The sequence below is a fragment of the Cibotium barometz genome, chromosome 57, assembly GCF_041138505.1.
Source record: "Cibotium barometz isolate CiBa-2024 chromosome 57, ASM4113850v1, whole genome shotgun sequence".
In the NCBI taxonomy this organism is placed as follows: domain Eukaryota; kingdom Viridiplantae; phylum Streptophyta; class Polypodiopsida; order Cyatheales; family Cibotiaceae; genus Cibotium; species Cibotium barometz.
The window spans coordinates 24,586,222-24,613,814 of record NC_141102.1 but is presented as its reverse complement, the minus strand read 5'-3'; the positions used below and the strand labels follow the sequence as shown (position 1 = coordinate 24,613,814).

Genomic DNA, 27,593 nt, shown 5'->3' with positions numbered 1-27,593 from the left:
GGGTTTCTAGGAATGAATTAATTTTTGGCAAGGGGGACAAATAGGGAATAGAGGCTATTGAAATCATGTTTAGATGTGTACACTTCTGTGGGGCCATGTACTATATTAATAGGATGAGTAACACTAGATTTACTGAGGCCATATAGGCATTACAAGCTGGGATTAGATAATATAAATCTAGGAAGGGGAAATACTAATTCATACTAGGCTTGCCTAACATGCTTGATCATTTTCAGGTGTATACATGGGATGATGTTAGGGTGAAGTTCCCTAAATTTGGACCAAGATCCAAAATATAGTATCTGAAGGACAGGCAACCAGAAGAGATTTTTATGGCCCTGATAGAGAATCCTGTGGGAAAGAGACCAATTGTGAAGATCTGGTTCAAAGAAGGGGAGTTTGAACAGCAACCCCCTAAAGGCTCTACTTCTGAAGCACTCCTTATTGCTTGCATGCAGTTGGGATATCACTTCTCTTAGGGGTTTTATGGGAGGATGATATGTGGGAAGTAGTATGTGATTTGCTGGATAGGAAGTGGGATTAAATATGATGTAATTTTGGTTTGCCAAGTTGTTACCTTCTAGGCTATCTAGACTTTTTGTAAAACACTGTTAATACTTATAATGTATACAGTTTGTTCCCCCCCAAAAAAGAGAGAGTGATTTGTGATGATTGGGTCTACAATCACCAACTAATTAATAAAATAGTCATAAGTGGCATTATAACCAACCTTGTGCGCATGGCCCAATATATGAACCTTTGCAATACAAGCATGTACCGCTCCTTAAAGAATCATTCTTTCTTCTCTGCAACAACAAGGCCTCAACATTGTCATCATCTGTGTAGGTCCATAACAGCACAATAAGTGCAGGAGAAATCTGTGCAGCGGACACCTATAAGGGCATGGAAGCAGGGCGAGCAGTCTCCATGCTTTCTTCATCGTCTTCTTTCACAGCCCCGCGTGCATCAACCTCAACATCACCTTCTTCTTGTTCTTCTGCCGGCTCGCCCTCCATAGCCTCTCTGTGTTCCCTTCCTTCCCACACTGCCTTTGTAGCCAAGAACGCAGGCCATTGCTCTCGGCATCAACAAGGAGTTCATCACCATCTCGTCCCCATCATGGCGAGCGCAGAGAACGTGATCATCCCTTCCAGTAATGGGCCCACCAGTTCTGCACAGACAGCCCCTGCCTCCGCCATTGATTTCCTCATGCTTTGCCAGCGGCTTAAGGTGAGATTTGAACCCTTCTATCTGTTTGATCATTTTAGGGTTACAGACAATTCAAGGCCTAATTTCATGTGTATAGCCATGGACGCGGTTCTTCTTTTGTGTGTTTTGATGTAATGTAGGGATGCTCTGTTAAACTCTAGTAATTGAACCCCACGGGTGTGTACTTTGGCTGTAAGAGGGACAGGTCTTAGGCATGTTGCTATCTTCAATTCCAGACCGTGTGGCGCCTACGATGCCTATCTCAGCCCTAAAAAAAAAACCTCCCCTAATTGAGGTTTTTTCACCCCAATGTGCATAGGCTTCTCGACAGATACATGACAACCTATGTGTGCAATGATTCCCAGCTCCTTAAGCCTGATATTTTGAGGATGGCTCACATGTTAGAAGCCATTTGACAGCTGCATGTGGTTTTCGCCCACTCGATGCTGTTTGTGGTTCTGTTGCCATCAGCCTTTCAATCTTTTTTTTTTCCAAGGAGTTGTACTAAAGAAACAATGTACAAAGGCCACTGGCCTACATAAAGCTCAAAAGTGGGGCCACAAGGCCAACGTGCTAGAGTGAAGAAGTGCCCTCAACCCCTATAAAACAGATAGAGCTGTCGTGCGAATCAGCCTCATCCATGGAAGGGCTGAATTCTTTGTAATGACTTGTGCGGATGCCATAGAGGAAATTTGCCACATCAAAATCCCGCGCACTTGTCAGCCTCTCGAGAATATAATCAATTCGAGGCATCGGGAATCTGCTCTTGATAGTTGGCTTGTTGAGTGCACGATAATCGATACACAAACGGGAAGACCCATCTTTCTTCTTGACAAATAAGATCGGTGCTGCAAACGGCGACACGCTAGGGTGGATGAAGCCAGATTGCAACAATTCTTGGAGTTGGCGGTCCAACTCCGATTCCATTGCCTTGGAAAGGCGATACAGAAACTTGCTCGGGGGTTCCGAGCCTGGGAAGAGGTCAATCTTGTGGTCCTCTGGTCTGGACGGGGGGAGCTGGGGAGGGAGGTTGTCCCGAAGAAAAATCTTCTGGAACTTTTCATGTAGAACCGAGTACTTCTCGAAAGCACTGGCCACCGTCTGGGCTGTCTGGATGTAAATCATCGCACACTGTGCGCCTTTCCTGAGTGCTCGCTTAGCCTGCAAGTGGCTTATGAGTGGAAAGTTCGGAATTCCTGGCTCACACTTAATGGTCACCGGGGCGAATGACACATTCCGATTGATGTGGAACGTGTGCTTGTCCCACTTGACATCAGGAAGAAACTTGTGAAACCACTGAATACCCAAAATTATGTATGCTCCTACAAGAGGAGCAACCATAAAATCACGCACAAATTCTATGCCCTGGATAACTAACTTAGCACCCAGAGCTTCATACTTGATGCTCGTTGTCATGCCTGTGCTAAAACCCTCAACCTGTTTGTCCACCGAAGTCAGATTGAAACGGGCCACGCCTAGCGGTCTGTTCCGTGACCACATCCTCCGTGCTGCCGCTGTCAAACAAGACAACGACTCTCTGGCCACCTATGTAACCACAGGACTTGAGCAATTCGTTGCCCTCATACTCCTGGTCATGGGTGCCCTTCTGCTTATCTTCGAGCTCCCGGCTAATAATTCTCCAACTGAAGCACCGAGGTTTGAAGAACTAGGGGTAGCCGTTGGGGTCTGTGTGGGAGCTCAGCTCACCACGGAAGCTGTGGAGGCGGCGGCGGCGGGCTTTGGAGGCTTCTTCGGACAATTCCGAGAAGTCCTTTTGTATGACAAAAGAAACATCTACCCTCCTTCTTGTACTGAGAAAGCTCCTCAGCACTCAACTTGCCACCTGTCTTGCCTACCTCCGCTTTCTGGTTTGGGCTCTGTCCTGGGGGAAAGACCCCGTCCTGCACTCTGCGCAAGCGAGAGCGCGTCTTCAAAGGTGGTTGGCCTAAACATACGCACCTCCCATTGGATTTGCGTGTCAAGGCCATACAAAAACTGTCCTTTCTTGTCCGTAGCAGATAAGCCTAATTGCAGACATAAAGTCGAAATTCTATTGGCAAACTGAAGGACTGGTTGCGCGTTCTGACGCGCTGCCCTGAACTCGTCTTCGAGTCGCTCAAGGTAGTGGGAAACCGCTGCTTAAGGTCGCGGACAAACTCGTCCCACACATAAGCTGCCATACCTAATCTGGTGTGGGCATGAGCCCACTGAGTCCACCAAGGAATGGCCTCACCTTCCAAGTACCAACTGGCTAAGATCACTCTATCAGTATCTGTTTTCCTAACTGCGGCAAAGTAAGCTTCAAATTGATGTAACCATGAATAGAGAGTTGTGGGATCGAGTTTATCATTATACTTATTGAAGTTCATTTTCTCGGAAAAATGATTCGAGGGTGCCGCCGGTGTCAATCTGGCGTCCAATGCTTTGAGGTAACGCTCGTGTTCCACGCGTCGCATGGCTTCGTCTTCTCGTTGTCGGATCTCCAATTCACGCATCTGCAACTCAAGCAAAGAGCTTGGCTGCGGCTGTGACCCCGCAAGAGGGTTCCTGTGACGAGGATCTGGAATCTAGGATACGGAAGGAGAGGGAGGAGGAGATGGAAAACGCGACGCTGGAGAATGGGTACGCTCTTCTAGAGCCAAGATCTGCGCCTTTTGTGCATCCAACTTGGCTGTTTGTTCTGTGATTGCTCGCATCATCTGCTGGAACATGTCTGTAACACTCAAGCCTGGTGCCCTAGCTGGGCTGCCTGGTGCACTCTGGTCCCATGGTTCTTGGTCTCTCTCGTCGTTGAAGCTCGCCATAGCAGGAAAATGCACTTCCTTTCCGGAACGCAATCTGACCATCCACTATTTGTGTGGGAGACGTCCGGAAGCTTCCAGAGGCTGAAAACCAACCCTCCTTCGATGGACAAGAGTCACCCCGAAAGGGGTAGTCCACCGGCGTCTAAAAACCAACCACACGAGCGGGAAAAATTCTGGTTTCTTTGCTGAATCTTTGTACTTGAAGTAGGCTCTGATACCACTGTAACATGCGGAAACTTTGGAGAAGAATCGGTAACTTCAATACTCAGAATTCAGCACTCTTTTCACGACGGAAATTAACGCACAACTGAAAGGAGATGTGCAGAAAATGGGGAGAGAGAGGGAGAGATGGAGAGGACACAGTATTGGGTCCCAATTACCCTCTGTAGGGCCCCCACCACGGATGGTGTATTTGCTTTATTAGAATGATGTGAATCTGAAAGAAAATACAGAAATCTTGGACTTTTCTTGGCTGGGAATTCCCTGCCCTTGACCTGAAATCCTTCACCCCTTTGCTTAGCACCCTCTTGGCTTTGTCTAGCCTCTTATGCTTGAGCTCTTGGTGGAGAATGAGATGAATGAATGGGATTGTTGGCTCTCCCTTATATAGTACTCCTACTGCAGCAGTTGGCCAACACAAAGCGAGGCGGCCAGCATTTAATGCTCCCACGACTGAAAATCCAGCATAACATGCTGAAAATATTCACATTAAATGCTGCGTTTTTTTCCTAACAGGCTGAGAATGAAGCGCCTGCTTCTCATTGGCTGGACAAGGCATTTGCAATCATCCTTAGGGCTGGGCAGCCTGTATGGGCTGCCCCATACTTGCCCTACAGCCATGCAAAGGCTGTATTCTCCTGGAATCTGCCTTTAGCTTGCCCTAGGGCTGTCCTACAGCCCCTCCATGGCTGGTGGGTTCAGCCAGGGCTTTCTTGGCCCTCATGGGGGTGGTTCCACACCATCCCCATGCCCACACTAAGCCTTGGGGTAGCCCTATGGGCTGGCCCCTTGTTCTAAATGCTAACTACTCAGTGATCTGGCATCCGGTACCATACCCAATACACAGAGTCACTGACATCATTCTAGAGGGAGACTCACAGCGCGGACTGGCACTGTTTCATGTGCAGGACTGTGCACACCTGACCTTAGACTCCTGTACAGGACAATGCACACTTGACCTCGGACAACTGAGATGGATCCCTAGCTGACTCGTCCTGGACTGGGCTCACATGGGACCAGCTCACCATCCCAAGTCCTGCACCTTCTGAACAGAAATGTCTACGTGGCATCCAAGTGCGGGATGCACGTGACATTACAACAAGACCATTCATTCATCAACATGCAAAGCTCCTTTTGAGATTATCTATGACAAACCATTGTTGTTGCCTTGCCTAGAACGAAGGAAGAGATCTTTTATGCAGATGAGTTTGTTTGAGACTTCGATACAACGTTTTGCATAGGCTCGAAAGGCTTCTCAAGCCAAGGAAAAGAAAGCTGTGGATAAGCATAGAAGGAAGGTCTCATTTGAAGAAGGGAATTGTTGGGTTTTATGTTGTGTATGCACCCAGAGGAGTGCTAGTGATCATCAGTAGATTACTGGGACACTTTTTACTTCAGTTAGTGGAGGTTTTTTCCCCCAGTTTAGCTTAGTTTCACTTATATTCAGTTTATAGGTGTTTTGGTCCACCCGGCACATTTTATGGCTGGACATGTGAACACATATCTTTAGGTCACTATTATGTGGCAATTGTACTTCACTTTTTCATCACGCATAATACACTGAAGTCGTGTTCTCTCTCTGTTGGCCTCCACGCCTGTTTGCAGCTTCTCCAAACCCTAACCCTAACACCCCTTCTGCCTTCATTTGGTATCAGAGCATTGAAGGCTTGCCATTGCTGTACACAATCGCTTTCATAAACTGCCTGTACATCTGCCCGTACATCTGTGCGCCGCCTGCAGTAATCGTACAGCTGCCGTACCTGTTCGCCGCCGTCAGCAGGAGTCGTGCATTCAGTACTTGCTCTGTACAGTCAGCGCCGACTGTATCTGTCAGCGCACGTGTACCAGCTTCGAACTGCAGTGGTCGACTGCGCCTGTCAGCGCCCGTACCTGCTATGTACGTCTGTACCTGCAGCGCACGTGTACTAGCTTCGAACTGCAGTGGTCGACTGCGCCTGTCAGCGCCCGTACTTGCTACGTACGTCTGTACTTGCAGTGCACGTGTACCAGCTTCGAACTGCAGTGGTCGATTGTATTAAATCGACTGATTCTGTACCCGTGGTACCTACCTACAGTGAACCCGACTGTACCTGCCTGCAGTGTACCTTCACAGTACCTGCAAAGTATATGCCAGCAGTCGCCTTTAGTCCTGTAAAGTACAACTCGGTTGTACCTGCACAGTACAGTCAACTGTACTTGCTCTTTTGGTGGACTGTACCTGCATAAGTACCACAATCTGCTCAATCAATCTGTGGTAAGCATTAAATATTCTGTTTTTGGGCAAATACTATTTTCTCTGTGAAATTCTACAGGCACAACAGGCAGATTTTCTAGCAAAGAACTATACAGGTTTTTTGCACAGTTTGGGTGCAGTAAATTTGGGCATTTTTGGGGCATTTTGGCATTGTGTACGCCATTTGCTGCTCTACTCAGTTATTGGTGCATTGAGCTGCACATTCAGAGGATTGAGAGTGCAGGCATATTTGGGTGAACTGTATTCAGTGGAGTACAGTTGTTATCAAGGTTCTTGCTATTGGGTTTTTTGATACACAGGTACAACATTGTGCGTAGGCATAATGGCAAATCAACAGCAGAGTGACGTATTCACGTATTTGTCTAAGGAAGACAAATTGGACGGCACGAACTACTCCTTGTGGAGTTTTATGCTGAAAAATGTGTTTGTGGCAAAAGGTCTTTGGGATTTTGTTAGTGGTGATGAACCACGTCCAGGTCCATTGGCTCCAGAGACTCCTCCCCAAGGGGGTGCTTGTGGACGAGGACAACAGGTACAGGCTCTAGGGCAGCCATTGCCTGTTCAAAGAACAAATGCTCAAAAGACATGGGATGCCAGGGATGCACAAGCTTTGTCACTCATTGCATTGTCAGTACAGAGGTCCATTATACCTCATATTCGTTCAGCTCGCTCTTCACAGAATGCATGGGTGACTTTGGAGCAGATGTATGCTGCTCGTAATGAGGCTAGGATCTCATTTTTGAAAAGAGAGCTTGAAAATCAGAAAATGAATGAAGGAGATGATATGTCTAGCCACTTAAACAAGCTGCAGGATTTGAGAGAGCAACTCATCAATGTGGATGAGATTATTCCTGAGACACAGCTTGTGACCACCATCTTGCACTCTTTGCCAAGATCTTACTTGGCTTTTCATACCTCTTTGAACCTCAGCATGAGGAATGCTGTTGAACCCCTCAAGTATCAGGAACTTGTTGCTCTCTTACTACAAGAGGAGCAAATGAGGAAGAATATGAATATGAACACAAATGCTGAACAAGCATTTACTACAGGTCAAAAGGGGAAAGGAAAAACTCAGCCAAAGAGTTCAAATCAAAATTCAGGTGATGGTGGTTCTTCACAGGATCCCAAGAAAGGTGATGGACAGCCCAAGAAGAAGGGCAAATGTCATTACTGTAAGAAGCCAGGTCACTACATCACTGAATGTAGGAAGAGGATTGCCAAAAAGAAGGCAAAGGAAGCTGGGATGTCTGTTAATGATGCTTCTAAAGCTCCTCCAGAGACTGCTTCTTTTGTTGAGGACAGGGATTACTGTTTTTATACATGCAGCTATGATGCCTCTTGGTCTTCACAGGCACTCAGTATGACAGAGCATGCATGTACTTGGTATTTTGATAGTGGTGCCTCAAAGCATGTTACATCTCGCAGGGATTTGTTTAGTTATGTTGGCCCTGCCCCTGTTGGCAAAATTGTTCAGTGTGCCAACAATGCTTCATATCCAGTTCGTGGCATTGGGGAGATTCAGCTCACAGCCATTGATGGCTCCATTCTCCACCTTACAGATGCCTTATATGTTGTAATATGCGGAAGCTTCGGAGAAGGATCGGTACTTCAAAACTCAGTAATCAGCACTCTTTTCGCGACGGAATTAACGCACAAACTGAAAGACGATGTGCAGAAAATAGAGAGAGAAGGGGGAGATGGAGAGGACACAGTATTGGGTCCCAATTACCCTCTGTAAGGCCCCCACCACGGATGGTGTATTTGCTTTATTAGAATGATGTAAATCTGAAAACAAATACAAAGTACTTGACCTTTTCTTGGCTGGAAAACCTGCCCTTGACCTTCAGTCCTTCACCCCTTTGCTTTAGCAAGTTCTTGGCTGTCCTGGCCCTTGTTTGCTTGGAGCACTTGGTGAATTATGAGATACCCTTGTTGAATTCTTGGCTGGGCTTTTATACCCCCTTTTGCATCCAGTTGGCCAGCTAATAAAAGCCCCACGACTAGGTTCCATTCAATAAAAGGCTTTCACACTTTATTAAATGCTGTCCAGCCTGCGCATGCTTTCTGGGACAGCTCCTGGCTGCTGGGCATGCTGCGCAGAGGTGTGGGACTGCCCCTACACCTGGCCTGACCTGCTGGGTAGGGTTTCAAACCCTGTCGGCTGCCTGTCCAGCAGCCCTAGGGCTGGCCGACAGCCCTTCCAGCCCATGCCTTGGCTGGTGGGCAAAGCTTGGGCCCTCTTGACCCCTTGGGGGTGGTTCTACACCTCCCCCATGCCCACACTAAGAGTGCAAGTGCAAATCTTCGCACTGGGGTAGCCCTATGGGCTGGCCCCATCTCTACATGCAAACCTACATGCCTACAGAGGCCTGGCATCCAGTTGCAAACCAGATACACAGAACATCTGACATCATTCCAGAGGGAGACTCACAGCGCGGACTGGCACTGTTTCATGTGCAGGACAGTGCACACCTGACCTCGGACATCTGAGATGGATCCCTGGCTGACTCGTCCCGGACTGGGCTCACATGGGACCAGTTCACCATCCCCGGTCCTGCACCTTCTGTACGTAAATGTCTACGTGGCATCCAAGTGCGGGATGCACGTGACATCCCCTTCTGCTTAACTTGACGGAAGCTGCATAGCCTCCAAATAATCCGTCAATAATGCCGGATAGTCTTCGAAAAATTCTTTGTCGAGCCATACCGCTTCATGAGTTCCTCGGTCCTGAAACTTCGTGAGAAACTGTCGTAGTCTTCGGCCTGAGCCATGCTTGAAACGGTGCAGAAGGATCTGTTCTGGAACCATTACTTCTGCTTCATCAATGATGTCTGGTTCTGCTTCGTCTTTGACCTCTGAAGGGGGTGGACCTGCATATGGCTTTAACCAACTGACATGAAATACATCGTGCATAGTCCAACTCGGAGGTAGCTTTAACTGCATAGACACCTCATTAATCTTTTTCCGGATGGGAAATGGTCCGAAGCTCCTGAAAGACAACTTTGGGCATCGCTTGCCCACCTGCTTCAATCTTTGCTTCTTAATCCAAAGATACACCCAATCCCCTTCCGAAAACTTCATGTCCCTTCGGTCTTTATTGGCCTGTCGAGTGTAGGCCTCTTGCGCTTTAGCCAATCTGTCTTTAACGGACTCTAGGATCTCCTGGTAAGACTCCGTTACTCTGTTCGCCTCCGGTACTGAAGACGAAGTCCTGGTTAACGACGACTGGAAAGGCCTTCCAAACGCTGCCTCATATGGAGTCCTGCCAATAGCTGAAGAAAAAGAGTCATTCAAAACAGCTTGAACTAAAGGCAAAAACGATTCCCACTTACCTTGCTGATCGTGGACATAACACTTCAGCACATCAAAGGCCAACTGGTTGTATATCTCTGTCTGGCCATCTGTCTGTGGGTGGAATGCACTGGAAAAATTCAACTTAGTACCAAAATTATCAAACAATGCCCTCCAAAAATGACTGGTAAACTTGGCGTCTCGGTCTGACACTATGGTCCTAGGAATCCCACCAATCGGGTACCAATGCCGAATGAATAGCTCGGCAACATCCTCGGCGGTCACATTGGCCCTGCAAGGAATAAGTATAACAAATTTGCTGAACCTATCAACAATAGTTAAACACTGTGTATTACGCTTACTCGGACTGGGAGGCAGATTTGTGACAAAGTCCATTGAAATGTCTTGGAAAGGACCCTTAGGAATTAGCAAAGGCTGTAACAACCCTATCTTCTTTCCACGAGGAGCTTTCACCTTTTGATAGATGTCACAGCGTTGTACATATGTAAACACATCACGCCTCATCTTTGGCCAATAGTATTGCCGTTCTAATTTCTCCAGAGTCGAATTCATGCCCCTATGACCACCTGAAATGGCGTCATGGGCATCATGGAGAAGAGCTGCCCGGAATGATTTCATGACACATAGTCGGCCTTTGTAGAAAAGCCAACCATCGCGTATCAGAAAATGGCATGGTCCTGTGGCATCCAATGCCTGTTCCCACTGCGTAGCGAATTCCTCGGAATCCGCGTACGTGTGCTTCATGTCTTCTAGTCCTGTACCAACAAGGTCAAGTCTAGTGGTCTGAATCGCAGATACTTGTCCCTTCCTGCTCAAAGCATCAGCCACTGGATTGGCCTTTCCTGGAAGATACTCAATCATACCACCGAACTACTGGAATATCTGACTCCAGCGGTGTTGTCGATCACTCCACTGTGCACTTGGCATCGTCTGAATCCAGCGCAATGCCTGATGGTCAGTGCGAACCTCGAAGTCATGGCCATACAAGAAATGTTTCCAATGTTTCAAGGCCTGTATAACTGCTAGGAGTTCACGATCATAGACTGAGTAGTTCTTCTCGGCGGGCAGTAACTTACGAGACATGTAAGCTACTGGATGACCATTCTGTTGCAATACACCTCCAATTGCGATGTTACTCGCATCGGTGATCACCTGAAATGGTTCGTCCCACCAAGCAAGGGCTAAACAAGGCGCTTCTGATAAAGCCACCTTGAGGTTCTGGAATGCCTCCAACACTCGTGGAGTCATTCGAATCTTTTGCCTCCTTGTTTTCACTCCCTTTAGCAGATCGGTGAGGTCTGCCGAGAGATCAGAAAACTTGTCAATGTAGGTGGAATATACCTGGCATATACCCACAAATGATCTAATGTCATAAGCAGTCTGAGGTACTTCCCAGTTTACAATCTCGGCCACTTTAGCCGGATCAAGTCGAATGCCTTCGGCACTGATTATATATCCCAAGTAATGTACCTGGAACAGATAAAATTCTGACTTCTTTTCATTGACATAGAGCTCGTTGCTTTCCAGCAACTTAAGGACTTTCTCCACATCAATGTCATGCTGCGCAACTGTAGCTGAAAATATGAGTATGTCGTCCAGAAATATGAATACACACACTCCAATCAACTCCCGGAAACACCGCATCATCATGCGGTTAAATGTAGCTGGGGCGTTCGTCAATCCAAATGATGTGCAGTGCATACTGATATATGCTTGAATTTCTTTGACTTTGTGTGTTGTTTTTGATGCGTGGACAATGCTTGGATTTATGGCAAGTAATAATCCACTGGGCTCCAGACTACCTTGTCACTACTTGGAATACCCAGTAGACGCGAATGATGCATACTTCTTTGTTGACTATATTCTATCTAGGTTTTGTAGGAGGTAAGTATGGATTTATTTTATCTAACACATGTGACAGGTTATGAAGACAAACCATCGAGAACAAAGCCATTGATCAAAGATAAGGCATTGAGATGTTACCAGATGAGCAGATGACATCACAGAAATGGGGTTGACCAGATGCACAAGCTCACCAGATGGGGCTAGTACTTGGAACATATGGATATGCTTGGTACACTTGTATTCCATAGTTGAGGACAACTACGATATAAGAGGGAGAGAATGTAACCATTTGGCCTTCCTAGCACTCTATTCACATGATTGAACCCTTGCCCGGACATTGGAGAGGTAGAAGAAGGCATGGGGATAGGGACCATAAGGTTTGCTCATGAAAAAGCACCAGTTTTGGTCAAAAAGCAAAGAAAAGCAAAAAGTCAATCTGGTTGACCGCAAGCCAGGAGCACCACTGGCAAGAGGGGATTGAGCAGGATAGAAAAGCAAAAAGTTGCTTTTTCAAAAAGTAAGGTCCTAAAGTTGGAAAAGCAAAGCACAAAAAAAGCAAAGTAAAAAAGGAAAAGCAAAAGCTTGGCAAGCTTTTTGGCAAGATGCAGGACCTTCTGTATAGATATGTCTACGTGGCATCCAAGTGCGGGATGCACGTGACACCTATTCATGGGTGTTGATGAGTTAAGGATGCGGGAGCAAGTAGTCTATGCTTTGCAAGGTGGAGCTGATGATTTGAGGCTTTGCATTTAGACTCTTGTGGAGTCAAGAATCAAGATTGCATTTACTTTCTTTTTAAATCTTCATTCAAGTTGCAGTTGGCTGGTTTACTTGATAAAAGTTCGCCTTATTCGAGTAATATTTTATTGTATAAAGTGAAAAAGAGCAAAAGCAAAGTAAAAAAGGAAAAGCAAAAGCTTGGCAAGCTCTTTGGCAAGATGCAGGACCTTCTGTACAGATATGTCTACGTGGCATCCAAGTGCGGGATGCACGTGACACCTATTCATGGGTGTTGATGAGTTAAGGATGCTGACTATTTTCAATCCCCAACATTTCTTGTGGATGGTTGGCATGAAAGATATGATGAATCTTTACCCTTAATGACAGGTCTAATTTTTATCCTTGATGGCAGGTCTAATTTATAGGCTTCTTTGTAAAATTTTTAAAGGCCTGCTAAACCAAGGAGATAGTTTCTTAAACTCTTTCCTTTGCTATGTGTGGTTTGACCAACCTTGAACATCCTAGGTGAACACGTTTGATTTGCTTAAAAGTTTTCTCTATCTTGAGCTGTGCAAAAACTCTCTACTGAGCTGCAACATCTTGAGTTGTTCCTGCAAAAAGTGAAGATGCGGAGTGCAGTATAATGTTTTGCAATTCAACACCCCACAGGGCCCTAAGCTAGTACCTGTACATAAACATAAATAGGCTTAGTTTTTTTGATGCTTGCTTTGAAGTTTGCACTGGTATATGCAAATTGTGCATGCACAAGACAATCTAGTCTTCCCAGTGAGACCGTCAACATGAGACATATGCTCAAAGTATATCTTCCAATTCTCAAGTCACCCTCTTTGTTTGACCATTGATTGAAGATAATTTTCTGAACTGATATTCAGCAGAGTGCTCAACTTCATGAACACCCCCTGCTAGAAGTGACTCATGCTAACAAGATATGCTGGGTGTCATTACAAATAGAAAAGCTCCTAACCATTAATGTAATGGTGGAGCTTTGTATGATGGTTTAGTATGGTGAGAAAAGAGGAGGGGGCACAAGATGGATCGATTCATCTGATCAAACAAAGCAAGAGCCGTGAACAACAGACTTGGTGGCATTTGAGTAGAATCGGCCAAGGTTCTCCGAGCTTCAATGCTATCAGGTCTAGCTCCTAGAGCATGTGTAGTGGCATCTGTCTCGAGTTTATGTTGTAGAGGCAGAGAATAAAGTCAGCAACAAGCAACAGCAACATCTGCATGCTGGAACTTCATATAGACTTTCAAGATGCAGATGTTGGAACTCCACTTGGAGCAGTACGTTGCTTTGGCAGTAGTAGAATAGAAACTCCAGGCAGAGCAATACAATGCTACCATTTTTCTTCATATTTTGTGACTCACTGACGTCTTGGCCAAAGAAAGGGTTCTTTCATTTCATAATTTCCTCATGGGATTTATTTGATGATTATTGGCTTTCTGGATCAGGTTTGGTCGTTGATACTTACTTGAATGACGATTTACTTGTATTGCAGACCACAAAGAGGACGGGATGGGTGAATTATGGATTGAAAGAGACAGAGTCCATTGCTGATCACATGCATCGGATGGCTGTGATGGCCATTATTGCGGCAGAAGTCCCTGGTGTCAATAAAGACAAGTAAAATTCTGGTCTTGACTTGATGTTCAGATTTCCTGTTTGGTATTGGTTTTGATTCTTTGTCTGCATTTTGTGGCAATTCAATGATTAGGCTATGCTCCACTGGCATTTACGGGATTCCTCTAAGGACAGATATGCATGTAGAATCTAGAGGGCTATACTAGTGGGTGGGGTGGCCAATTCGAGTAAAAATGCCCAAGGGTGAGGCCCTAGGTATTAAGTTGGCTTTAGTTAACCCACCCCCCTCCCCCTCCTTTCGGGCCTTCACCTTTAGACAAGTTAATACCTAGGGCCACTCCCTTGGGCCACCTTACCCACTAGTGTAGCCCTCCAGATTCCTTATTATGTACCCACCCATACTTGAGGAATCCGGTAGATACAGGTGTTGTAACAGGCTACATTATTCATGTATATGCTGTGTGTTCTGATATATTTTGTAAATCATGCATTCCATTCAATGAGTATTATTTTCACCCTATGTGACGTTATTTGTTGATGTTTTTGGGATTCTTGGTATGCCTTGCAGAGCCTCAAGCTGTTGCTATTTTGAATGGTTTCTTTCTTTGCAGGTGTGTAAAGATGGCAGTGGTTCATGACATCGCTGAAGGTAAAAGAAATATTTCATAAGGACTCACTCTGGGTTTTTTTTTTTTTTTTTTTTTTTTTTTTTTTTTTTGCATCTAGGTTTTTTTGGGATCTTGCTTTTCTGCATCTTGCAAGTCTAGAAGGATTACAGACTATTTGTTTGGCTAAAAATGCATTTTGGACGAAAGCGGTATGTTTTAGGCATTTTCAATCTTGCGATATCCGTCATTTGTACACTGAAGTGAGAGAGTTATAGCTATTTCCATATCAATGTGTCATAATTTGTGACATATACACTGAAATTGTTCAGTACAAATGGAGTCCTTAAAATTTTGATCAGACTATATTTTTGGGTTCCCAAGAAGACAAATGATGTTTTCCAAAATGAAATTCACTATGTAACTAGGTGAGATTACTCATATTTTACAAAATTATTTGTTTTTTGGTCTAGTTGGTGTTTTCCCTCATGACTAGCCAACCTTCTTTCTTGTCATCTCCCTTCCTTCTCTGCCCTCTCCTCTCACAAAATGGTCTCTGAACATGTATGCACCTAATCATAGAGGGGAGAGATCTTCTTTTGGAGGGCCCTCACTGATTTGCTTCCTCATGCTGATCATTGGATCATTGGGGGTGACTTTAACATGGTTGAGCAACCTGCCGACAAAAGAGGAGGACAAGTGAGTATGGTGCACCCACTTGAGAGTGCCTCTTGGGGGTGGTTTCTTCTCTCTATACATGGCAGAGATTGTTGGCTTGAGGATGATATTCAAAGGAGGCCATCCTCTGTCCTCTTTTCTTGGTCTATTAGGAGGAGTGAGGTATGTTGCATCTATGCATGCTTAGATTGCTTCTATGTTGATGATTGGGTTCTTGATAGGGGAGAACATACACTCATAGCATTAGGCACTTCCAAATCTGATCATTACCCACCAGTGGTTTTATATATTAGAGATCCAGGATACCATGGCTCTACTCCTCGTGTGCGTATTCTTGAGCATTTCTACTCACATGGAGAGCTTTCGCGGCAGGTGATAGATGTATGGTCGTCTCATGACTTTTTGATGACCCAGAGAGAGTGGCTTCCGCATTGCAGCATGTCAGTGATTTTTACCACAGGATGGCCTTAGGAGACAGAAAGTCATTGGCCATGAGAGGGCTATTAGACGTAGGTTATCAGCATTATAGAGGGAACATGAAAAGCACCCCGATGCCCAATGGATTGCAGATACTTTATGTATTGTTAGGGCTGAGCTTCAGCACTCCCTGGAGGAGACAACGGAGTATCATTACCATGCCCAAGATGTGAGTATGCACAGGTGGAAGCGATCATCATATAGAGACAAAGTAGAGAGAGACAGGGAGAGGGAGAGAGTAGGCAATGATCAAGTTCTATTATCATAGCATGAGATTACAAGGTGTAGTACAGTCGGCAACAGATGGGCTTTAGACAGTATGCGCTGGGAATGAGTTGGATAAAACAAGTTGGAGACAGGCCCTTTACATAGGAAGGCCTTGAAGTTGGCCGATTACCATGAAGCTAACCGACAGCAGCCCACGACCTGGTAAATCCCCAAAACATGAGAAAATACATGTGCTCTAATATATGGTCCAGATCCCTCACATGAGATGCACATAAAATAATAACACCCCCTCTGCAGCTCATAGTGTGCAAATGTCGGAAGAAGAAAACTGATGATGAAGATGCGACCATGGACACCCTAGTACTGGCCGGATACTGAAATTTGAATATACCGCAGAAGATGCACCTGCCAACCTGTCTCTTCAAAAAAACAATGCCACACTGAACAATAAAGAAATCTGCTTGGCTCCGAATTCTCGCACTAGTGTGCAGTGAACTCCATTCACCCCAATAGTGGACTGTGAACACATCACGTCCCAGAAAACCTCAAACAATGAACTTGGAACACATCCAGTCCATAGCTTCTGCTACACCAAGCAATGAATCTGGAACACAACTATAAGCCCAGCAGGGCGTGCAGTGTGACAGAATCAACCACGTGTCCAAGAGATAAAGATATAGAGAGAGATGGGAGAGAGAGAAGGGAATAGGGATCTTGCACAGTGCACCACACTGAGCGGGAAACAGGCCTGGTCCCTTTCAGGAATTTATTCAGGAACAATCCACGGGCACGCTGGCTAGGATCAATACAATCAATGAATACGAAAAAGCAAACAAATATGTCGATGTAGAATCCCTAAGTTGAAGTCCGTGTCAAGGCACAAGATCTCTGATGCCGAGCACACCACGGGAATAACCCACAAGAATCTCTCACCGGGCTAGTACCAGATCCAACATCCAGATCCAGATCCAAATCCAAATCCAAATCCAAGTCCAAGTCCAAGTCCAAGTCCAAGTCCAAGTCCAAGTCCAAGTTCCAAGTCCAAGTCCAAGTCCAAGTCCAAGTTCCAGTTTCCAGCCAAGTCCATATCCAAGTCCAAGTCCAAATTCCAAATCCAAGTTCTAGTTCCAATCCAAATCCAAGTCCAAGTTCTAGTCCAAATCCAAGTTCAAGTTCAAGTGTCATCCCATGAATAATCTCCACAACTCCTAGAGCCTTGTTAATGAAGGAAACCATGGAAAAGCTCTTTCTATCAAGGAAACTGATATAAAACCTGTTGTAATGGTTTTCAGGTGATAAAAACCTTCAAAAAGAAAATTTTAGGGTCTTTGGAGTAGTTTTAGGGTTTTTGATTTTTAGGCCGTATAGTTCTGTACAGATCCGCACAATCGTATAGACATGTGATGATGTGGCACTACAGTCGATGGAGGCACTTTGAAATTAGTAGGCAACGATGAAAAACTCCATGGTTTGGTTCATGATCAAGTAGATGATGATGGAGAAGATGATTTCCATGGTTCAACGAAGATGGCAATGTGATGAAGAGGTTCTTCTTAAACTTGATGCTCAAAAGAGAGGCCCATGCTTCTTTTATAGAAGCCTTGCTTTTTACCAAAAAGTGATGCTTTTGCTTTGCTTTTGCCTTTCAAAAAGACAAGAATTCAGCTCATACAAAGGAAAATTCAGAGCTGGAAATGAATAGAAAAAGGGTGGACAGCCACCTAAGTTTATCCCTCATGAGTCCAAGGATGCAAAAGGGGGCTCAGAAAAGAAGCCGGGGGATAAAAAGGATGATCCTAAGTTGTCCAGATAGCATATCTTTGATTGCATGAGAGAGGGGAAGTGCTTCACATGTGGGAGCAAAGATCACATGAAAGCTCAATGCTCCCAGAATCTCAAAAAGAATAATGTGCAGGATGCCAAACGGAGTTTGAATGTTATACCCGATGTTTAGGATAACACTGCATATGAACCAAAGAGCAGAATTTTATGCAAAGCCTGGGGTAAGTTAAAGGACCAAACAGCTTTATTCCTTTTTTGATAATGCCTCAACAGATAACTTCATATCCATATAGATGGTTGCTGCTCTTGGCTTAAAGCCTGAGGAATTGGGCATGGACTTTCATGCAGATGCTGCCTTTGAGGGCAAGGAAGTTAAGGTCACTTTCATCATTGGGAAGCTTCGTATACAAATACAGGGATATTTGGATCATGAAGACTTCCTCATGGCACCACTTACAGCATGTGATGTGATACTTGGGATGCCTTGGCATGATCGTTTGGATCCCAAGATTTTGCACAAAGAAAAGGAAGTTATGTTTACTCATAGGGGCAGGGAAGTTTGTATTGATGCGGGTACTACTGGGAGTACCATACCCGTTGTAAGCCATATATCTATTTCAAAGGCAATAAAGAAATCAGCTTGTTCTTACTTGGTCTTTGTACGTGATAATGTTGAGCATGATGCTGTAACTCTCATAGATCAAGATAAGATTGATTTCTTAAGTGAATATGCTGATTGTTTTGCTGATTCACTACTAAGACAGTTACCCCTAGAGAGGCCAGAGGATCATTGTATTGACATAATCCCTGGGAGCTCTCCTCCTAACCGACCTCCTTATAGGGTGAGTGCTCCCCAATAGGAGGAAATCATGACTCAAGTAAATGATTTACACTCAAGTAAATGATTTACTTGAGAAGGGGTTGATAAGGCCAAGTTCTTTGCCTTATTGTTCTCCAGTTTTACTTGTGCAGAAAAAAGATTGGACATACAAAATGTGTGTTGATTATAGGGCCCTTAACAAGATTACTATCAAGAACAGGTTTCCGATTCCTCGAATCGATGATAATCTTGATAAACTTGAGGAGCTGCTTGTTTCAGTCATATTGATCTTAAGAGTGGTTACCATCAGATTCGAGTGGTACCTCAAGATGTGCACAAAACGGCTTTTCGAATATCATTTGGATTATATGAGTATTTGGTTGTGCCATTTGGACTTACGAATGCTCCCGCTACTTTCTATAGAATGATGGATAGAATTTTTAGACCTCACCGCAAGTTCACAATAACTTTCTTGCTCCCGCTACTTTCAATAGAATGATGGATAGAATTTTTAGACCTCACCGCAAGTTCACAAGAACTTTCTTTGATGATATTATCATTTTTTCAAAGAGTGAGGTTGAACATCAAGAGCATCTTGCCTTTGTTTTTGAAGAGCTAAGGAAACATAAGCTTTTCATCAATGGGAAGAAGAGTGAATTCTTCTTGTTAGAAATTCACTATTTAGAGCATATTGTTTCCAAGGATGGAGTACGCATGGATCCCGCAAAGATTCAAGCAATCAAGGATTGGCCAGAACTGCAGAATGTGCATCAAGTTAGGAGCTTTGTTGATTTATGCTTGTATTATCGTCGATTTATTCGACACTTTGCTTTCTTAGCTTCACCGTTACATGATCTAACGAAGAAGAAAGTAGCATTCCGTTGGTCGGAACCGGAAAAGACAGCTTTTTAGAAGTTGAAGGATGCCATTATATCATTACCAGTTCTTATTATTCCAGATTTGCATAGGCCTTTTGTGGTCGAGTGTGATGCATGTGGAGATTGTTTGGGGGTTGTTTTGAACCAAGAGGGACATGCAGTGGCTTTTGAAAGTTGCCGCTTGCAACATGTGGAATTGTATTTGTAGGTTTATGAGAAAGAGTTGTTAGCCGTTATTCATGCTCTTCAAACATGGAAGCATTATCTTTTGGGGGTTGAATTTATGGTAAAAACAGACCACCAGAGTTTATGGCACTTTCTTACACAGCCTAAACTCTCCGAAAAGCTTCTAAGGTGGGCAAACTTCTTGTTCATGTTCTAAAGTTTATATTTATAAATAACAATAAATGCTAAATAAATACCAAAAAATATGAAAAAAATACCAGATAAATCCTAGTAAATTCCCCAAGGCTTCTGGGATGTTCTAAATGATGCACAGGCATATGAATGCATATTATGCAAGATGCAGAGTGCTTTCTGATGCAAATCCTAAGGCTTCTACTGACTCTACATGCATGAATGATTCTCTCCAAGTGGGTTAAGGGACTTGACTGACTGACTGACTCGCTAAGGCTGAGAAATGACCTACGTAGCTCGTGCCTGACTTATCCTAGACTGAGGATGTACAATGGGGTCACGGCGTATGACAAATATTATCCTACTGGGTTCTAATACTCTACAACTGTTGCACTGCTGATGATGAGCCAGTTTGTCACCATGCACTGAGTGCAAAGTGCATGTGACATTCCCTCCGGCTTAGCTTGGCGGCAGGTTCATGGCTTCCAAGTAGTCCGCCAATAACTGGGGGTACTCCTGGAAGAACTCCTCGTCTAGCCATACGGCTTCGTGGGTGCCTCGATCTCGGAATTTCGCATAGAAGTGACGTATCCGTCGACCGGAACCATGCTTCCATCGATGAAGAAGGATCTGCTTAGGCTCAATAACTTCTGCTTCGTCTACCACGTCTGACTGTTGTTCATCTTAAACATCAAACACTTCTGGACCAACATATGGTTTTAGCCAAGAAACATGGAAAACATCATGCATTGTCCAACTGGTAGGCAACTTTAACTTCATGGAGACATCACTTAACTTTCTGATTATTGGGAAAGGGCCAAAACTATGGAATGAAAGCTTGGGACAATGTTTGCTCACTTGTTGCAATCTTTGTTTCATGATGCACTGAGAGACCCAATCCCCTTCCTTGAAGTGGATATCTCGTCTAAACTTACATATGCATGTCTGTGAACTGAATGATGGCCAGGCTCAAAATTGAGGGCCAAACTGGGTTGAGTACCAAACTCTGCGGAATCGACATACTGATCTTCTAAGTCTTTTCCAGAGATGTTGAGAATGGTAGTCTCCTGACTGGTCGGGATGCTGGTCTTTCTACTAAGAACATCTGCTACTGGGTTATGTTGACCAGGGATGTACTTAATCATTCCTCCAACTTGTTGGAAGAGCTGACCCTGTCTAGTGTGCTGAGCACTCCACTGGGCACTTGGCATCGTCGGGACCACTTAAGTGCTTGGTGGTCTGTGGTGACTGTGAAAATGTGTCCATAAGGAACATGTTTCAAATGTTTGAGAACTGACTGCTGTTCTAGCTTGCCCTTGAAAGTCTTGGAAAGACAAGAGAGAAACTTGCTAGGAGATTCTGCTAACTGTGGGATACTGGGTAGGAGATCATCCTTAAAAATGTTTGAATGAGAAAGGAGATTTGCTAACTGAGGGACTGAAGATGATGAGACAGTGGTAATTGATGAGATAGAAGCTGTCTGAGCATAAATTAATGCTCTTTCTGGCACATAGCTCGTTGGGCCTGGAGATGAGAAATCATAGGAACGCTAAGAATGCTCCTATCCCCCCGAATCATGACAGGCTCAGGAAAACCTTTAGAGATAATAAAGGTGTCCTGTCCCCAATTGGGAATAGGTTCATACTGACGAAACCACTGGATTCCTAAGATCATGTCACATCCCAAAAGAGGAGAGAGAATGAATTCTCGCTGGAATGAGGCCTTTTGAACTTGAAAAGAAAACTGTTGTGCCTTTTGAGAGATGTGGGTGCGGAGACTAGGTGTAAACCCGTCTACCTCCAAATGATAGGGCACTAAGGTACAACTCATGTTGGTAGCCAACTGGGGAGAGATGGCGTCCTCAGAACTGCCCATGTCAAAAAGGATTATGAACTGTCGGTCCTTAGCAGAGCCATAAGCTCGGATCAGGCTTTTGTGTGTGGTTGTTGCCTCACCCTCCTGCTTAGCATCAAGTACCACGGATGGCATGGAATGCATAGAAGGTAAGATCGGAACCGCATTGGTGGTAGCAGGTAGGTTTGGAGGAGCGGGAGATACTGCGGCAACTGTGGCAGAAGGCTCTTTGGAGGCTTGCTCTGCTTGTCTTTTTGGACAATCCTTCTTACCATGCCCAATAGTATGACAGAAAAAACATCTGTTTTCTGACTGATACTGTCTTTGCTCCTCTGGAGGAAGATAGCCTTCAGTGATGCCTGCTTGAGCCTTTTCCTCAGGGGTCTTCTTAGGCTTGGATTCCTTACCCCCTGAACTAGAGCTAGGACTGTTGTCTGTCTTAGTGTCTTTAGAAGACGAAACCCTTCCCCTGTTGGGGTTTGGTACTGGACTGAGATGACTGCTTGGGCTTGCCTCCGTTCATCTTCATTTCTTCATTCTGAGCGGGAGTCAGAGCCCGGTCATATGTACTTGGTTTAAACTTACGAACTGTGAACCGAATGTTAGAGTTCAATCCACGAATGAATTACTCCATTTTCGCCTGCTCAGATAACCCTAACTGGTGTGCTAAAGTAATAACCTTACCGGAAAACTGAAGCACTGGGGATCCGTTCTGTCTGAGTCCATAGAACTCGTCTTTCAGACCGGTCATGTACTGGGGCGGGAGAAATCTGGTCTTCAGGTCGACAAAGATGTCCCAGTGAAAGGCTGTGACACCTGTGGCCTGGTCTGTATGAATACTAGACCAATGCTGCCACTAAGTGACTGCCTCACCAGTGAGATGGGGAGCCGCTAAGTGGACTTTGTCTTGTGGGTCTGTGATCCTAGCTAATGGAAAATGAGCATTAAACTAATGAATAAATTGATTAACTGATGAATGATCACACTTACCATCATACTTACTGAAGTTTGGTTGACTGCGAATGATGGTGGTTGATGCTGCTGCGGACTGCTGGCTGGTGACACCTATGACTAGGGAGACTAAGGAGAGCTGCTGATACCTCAAGTGTGTGGCCTCCTTTTCCCGTTGGTGCTCGAGTAATATACGTTCTCGATCAAGCTCACGTTGGTGTTCCCAAGCGGCGAGTTCAGCCTGACGCCGGTCCCGTCTTTCTGCTTTTTCTCTTTTCCTTCGGGCCTCATCCTCTCTCCTTTGTTGTTCCATCTGAAAGAAGAGGGAGATGTAGTCGGGTGCTGCTGGAGGTGTAGAAGGACATGTTGCTGCTGCCTCTCCAAGAGTTCGAGACGCTCCATGAGCAGCTGGTTCTGAGCTCTAAGAAGAGCTATGGTGTCTGCTGTAGGCGGAGGAACATGGTCTCCTTCGAGGGAGATGTCTTCCGGCTGATGAGTACTCTCTTCTGTAGACATGGTGCTGAAGTCGGTGGTCGTGCCGGAAGGCAATCTAACCATCCAAGGATGCCCCCACGCTAGGATACGGTGTGTGTGGACAAATTGAATCTGATACCAATGTGATATGCAGCGGAAGTCTTTGTATTGCTGTAGGACTGAAAACACATGGCTGGGTTGATGTTGGACAAAAAAACGCAGACTGATGTGCTGTTTTGGGGACTGTAGGACTGAATCTGCAGGCGGCTGGTCACTATGCAGGAAAACGCAGATTTTCCTGCTGATTTGGACCTGAATAGATGCTGAATGCAGGCGCCTAGGGTCTGAAGGGCTGCGTTGAACTGTAGAGGCTGATTGGAAGCAAAACGCAAGGTCTCCTGGCTGGAGAAGCAAACGTAGAAGCTCCAATAGGGCTGGATTAGTCTACGGCTGAAGGCAATGGAACTTCTAGGGATAAGGAGGAAAGCTCTTAGCACACTGAAGACTGAATGAGAAACTAAGCCCTATGCAAGCCTATTTATACTAACTAGAGGTTGGTCATTTATTTAATAAAGTTTATATTTATAAATGACAATAAATGCTAAATAAATACCAAAAAATATGGAAAAAATACTAGATAAATCCTAGTAAATTCCCTAAGGCTTCTGGGATGTTCTAAATGATGCACAGGCATATGAATGCATATTATGTAGGATGCAGAGTTCTTTCTGATGCAAATCCTAAGGCTTCTACTGACTCTACATGCATGAATGATTCTCTCCAAGTGGGTTAAGGAACTTGACCAACTGACTGACCTGCTAAGGCTGAGGAATGACCTACGTGCCTGACTTATCCTGGACTGAGGATGTACAATGGGTGTCACGACGTACGACAAATATCATCCTACTGGGTTCTAATACTGTACAACTGTTGCACTGCTGATGATGAGCTAGTTTGTCACCATGCACTGAGTGCAGAGTGCATGTGACAGCAGGAGCTCCTTCAATCAGTTTCTCAGTTGCCTGTAGACATTTTTTTCCCCGAAAAACGTGCTCTCTGGATAGGAAACGTTGAAAAATGTAGGTTTTCCCAGGTAGAGCATGAAAGAAACGCGTTTCATTCCAATGAAACGTTTCGTTTCATTGCAACTATGCTGGGTATATGCTTCCTGAGCTTTGGCAAGGCGATCCTTAATTGACTCCATGATTTCTGAAAATGTGTTGGTGGTTTTATTGGCCTCAAGAGATGGTACTTGTCTCGTGAGAAAAGAGATGAGAACCGGGACCAAATGTAGCCTCATATGGGGTCCGGCCAATACGCGATGAGTGAGTATCGTTTAGGATTGCTTGAACCAAAAGAAGATATTGTTCCCATTTTGATTCTTGGTCATGACAGTATGATTTCAGAACGTCAAAGGCCAATTGATTGTATATTTCTATTTGGCCATCTGTTTGAGGATGGAATACGCTGGACAACTGCAACTTAGTCCCAAAATTGTCAAACAATGCTCTCCAAAAATGGGACGTAAATTTTGGATCTCTATCTGATGTGATAGTCTGTGGCAAACCACCGATGGGATACCAAAACCGAATGAACAAGCGAGCTATGTCCTCGGCTGTGGCTGTCTGCTTGCATGGAATGAGCATGCAAAACTTATTGCATCTATCCACAATTGTCATACAATGTGTGTTTCTAGATCCAGTTGAGGTGGAAAGAGGGCCTATGAAGTCCATACTAATGTTGTGAAAGGGTCCCTTAGAAATAGGTAAAGGCTGAAGTAACCCTACCTGTTTTGTATGAGGAACTTTCACCTTTTGACATATCTGACATGATTGGACGTGTTGGTAGACATCCCGTCGCATCTTAGGTCAATAGAATGACCTCTCTAACTTCTCCAAGGTACTGTTGATACCCCTATGACTCCCAACAAGAGAATCATGGCATCGTGGAGAAGGACTTGGCGCTTTTCTTTGAGTACACAAAGATGGTTCTTGAAAAACAACCAACCATCCTGCATACTGTAGTGGCTTGGTTCTGAATTGAGGACTAATTGATATTGAATTCCGAACTCTTCCGAACCCGGATACTGTGTCTTCGTAATGTCCAAGTCTTTGCCTTGAATTTCGAGCACTGTAGACTCCTGCAATGTTTGAATAGTGCCCTTTCGACTAGGGCTGTGAACAGCTGGCCCTAAATGCTATCTAGGATTGTGAACAACTCTTGGACAAGCTCGTGAGGCTATGGGCTGGCCCATAGGCAATGCAATGATTACTGTTGCATACCTAATACTAAGGCTGACTCTATATTTCCTTCTTTGATGAATTCTCCAAGTGGGTTAAGAGGATTGACAATTGACTGACCTGTAAGGCTCAGAGGCTGACCTACTTAGCTCGTGCCTGACTGTCCCTAGACTGAGGGCTCACAATGGGGTCTAAGCGTACGACAAATATTCCTATAAAAAGGTACTACTTATGTACAAATGTTGCACTGATGATCATGCCAGTGTGACACTGTGTACCCCAAGTGTAGGGTGCACGTGACAGGCATTGGGCAGTGTGGGCAGCAGTGTACAGCAATCTGGGCAGTGACTATGCTACACGGCAGTCGGCAGCATTAAATGGACAATAAAAACAGGTCAGCAACAGTTTCTACTGGCCGATCAGCACTTCGGGTGCATAGGCAAAATCGTCATTTTCATCTGCATCTCTCCGGTGATTGAGGCCTACAGAGGGTTTCTCTGGCGTAAGGGCTGGCCAAGGAGGTTCCACAGCAGAGCATGGCTCTTTATTGATGTCTTCATTCACAATGTCACTTGTACTTGAAGTACAATTGTAACATTTCTTTCTTGTACATAATATAGACATAGTTTAGGACTCTTGAGTGTGCTGTGTGTATTTATTATGCTGCTTTTTCTCTCTCAAATTCCAGCACATAGAGATGAGTGTTCTACAAATATGTAGTAGTTTAGGTCTATGGTCTTCTCTATTGTGTCTTGTCGGTCTATTTGTGATTAGTGACAGTCTTCTGTAATCAGCTTTGCCTATGATCTGTTGATTAAGAACACAGCCTAGGTTTCAGTCCATCTTATAGCTTGTTGGGTGCTAAAATGTTTAGCTTAGCGAAGACTTATTTTTGAGTATTTTGTGTACTTGTACTGTACTTAGCAAATGTAGTTCTCATTCACTGCCAATTCTCAGCATGGTTTGTTCCGTCTTGTGCAGCCATAGTGGGTGATATAACCCCTTCAGATGGTATCCCTAAAGAAGAGAAAAGCAGGCGAGAAAAAGCTGCTATTGATGAGATGTGCAACTTGTTGGGTGGAGGCCTTGCAGGTAGCCCTTTTTTTTTATGTATGTATGCTTGATTTTTTTTTGAGACTTTAGTCTCTATAGTGCACATATTGCTTGGACTTGTATAGCTATGATTATCTCTCCTGTTTTTTTTTTTCCATATGCTTTAGTATGTATAAAGTGTTAATGTTCTTCAATTTGCTCTATGGAATTACACATGCAATTACACTGAACTCAATCAATACGATTAATAATGGCTTTTTTCAGCTGAAGAGGTGAAGTATCTATGGTTGGAATATGAAAACAACGCTCATGCTTTGTTTGTTCTGAAAATATTTTTTCAGACGCTAGTCTCTACAGTGCACATATTGCTTGGACTTGTATAGCTATGATAGTCTCTCATGTTTTTTTTTTTCCATATGCTTTAGTATGGATGTAGTGTTAATGTTCTTCAAGAAGCTCTATGATGGAATTACACATGCAATTACACTGAACTCAATCGATATGATTAATACTGGCTTTTTTCAGCTGAAGAGGTGAAGGATCTATGGCTGGAATATGAAAACAACGCTTCATTGGAGGCGAATCTTGTTAAAGATTTCGATAAGGTAATTACTTTTTCAGTAACTGAACAATACGATTTTTTGCTACTCTCTGCATCAATGACCACCCCAGGCGCGTGGAGCATTCCAAGCTCATTTGGTGGGGATAGCTAGGCACTTTCTGAGGGGGGGGATTTCTCACGTTGCAAGAGGGGTTCAGTGCCATAGACTAGTTGAAGTGCAAGAAGTCTAAGCAAGTAATGGTGTTTTGCAAATCTAGCAACCTTGTTTAGTGAGCTATCTTATATATGTGTGTGTGTGTGTGTGTGTGTGTGTGTGCGTGCACACACACACACACACACACACACACATATGTATGCGTCACACACACACACACACACACACACACATGTATGCGCGCGCGCACACACTTTTTTTACTGTTTCATTATAAATGCAATGTACATTCATAGCTGCCCCAACATGGAGCAGCTACTACGGCAAACTCAAAACAGTGATAACACACGTCCAACAGGGCCGTGGAAAGGTCTCCAAGAAAGTGGGCATCTTGGAGAAGGAGAATTTGAAAAAGGCGAAGACATCCACTGAAGTGTGCCCAAACAATTGAGTGTTGCGGGCATGGTATAAACTGCATAAGGCCCAATAAGGGCACCACGAAAAAAAGAGAGCAT

At 44.5% G+C, this 27,593-nt stretch overlaps 1 protein-coding gene across 1 annotated transcript; it reads left to right on the top strand.

Annotated features, from left to right (window-relative positions):
- The first annotated feature begins 775 nt into the window (after nucleotides 1–775).
- LOC147606587 (5'-deoxynucleotidase hdd1-like) lies at nucleotides 776–27,091 on the top strand. Its single transcript, XM_086791997.1, has 5 exons — nucleotides 776–1,230; nucleotides 13,884–14,008; nucleotides 14,578–14,615; nucleotides 26,292–26,402; nucleotides 26,889–27,091. The coding sequence occupies exons 1-5, from the start codon at nucleotides 904–906 to the stop codon at nucleotides 27,074–27,076; spliced, it is 789 nt and encodes a 262-aa protein (XP_086648123.1). The 5' UTR covers nucleotides 776–903; the 3' UTR covers nucleotides 27,077–27,091.
- The last annotated feature ends 502 nt before the right edge of the window (nucleotides 27,092–27,593 follow it).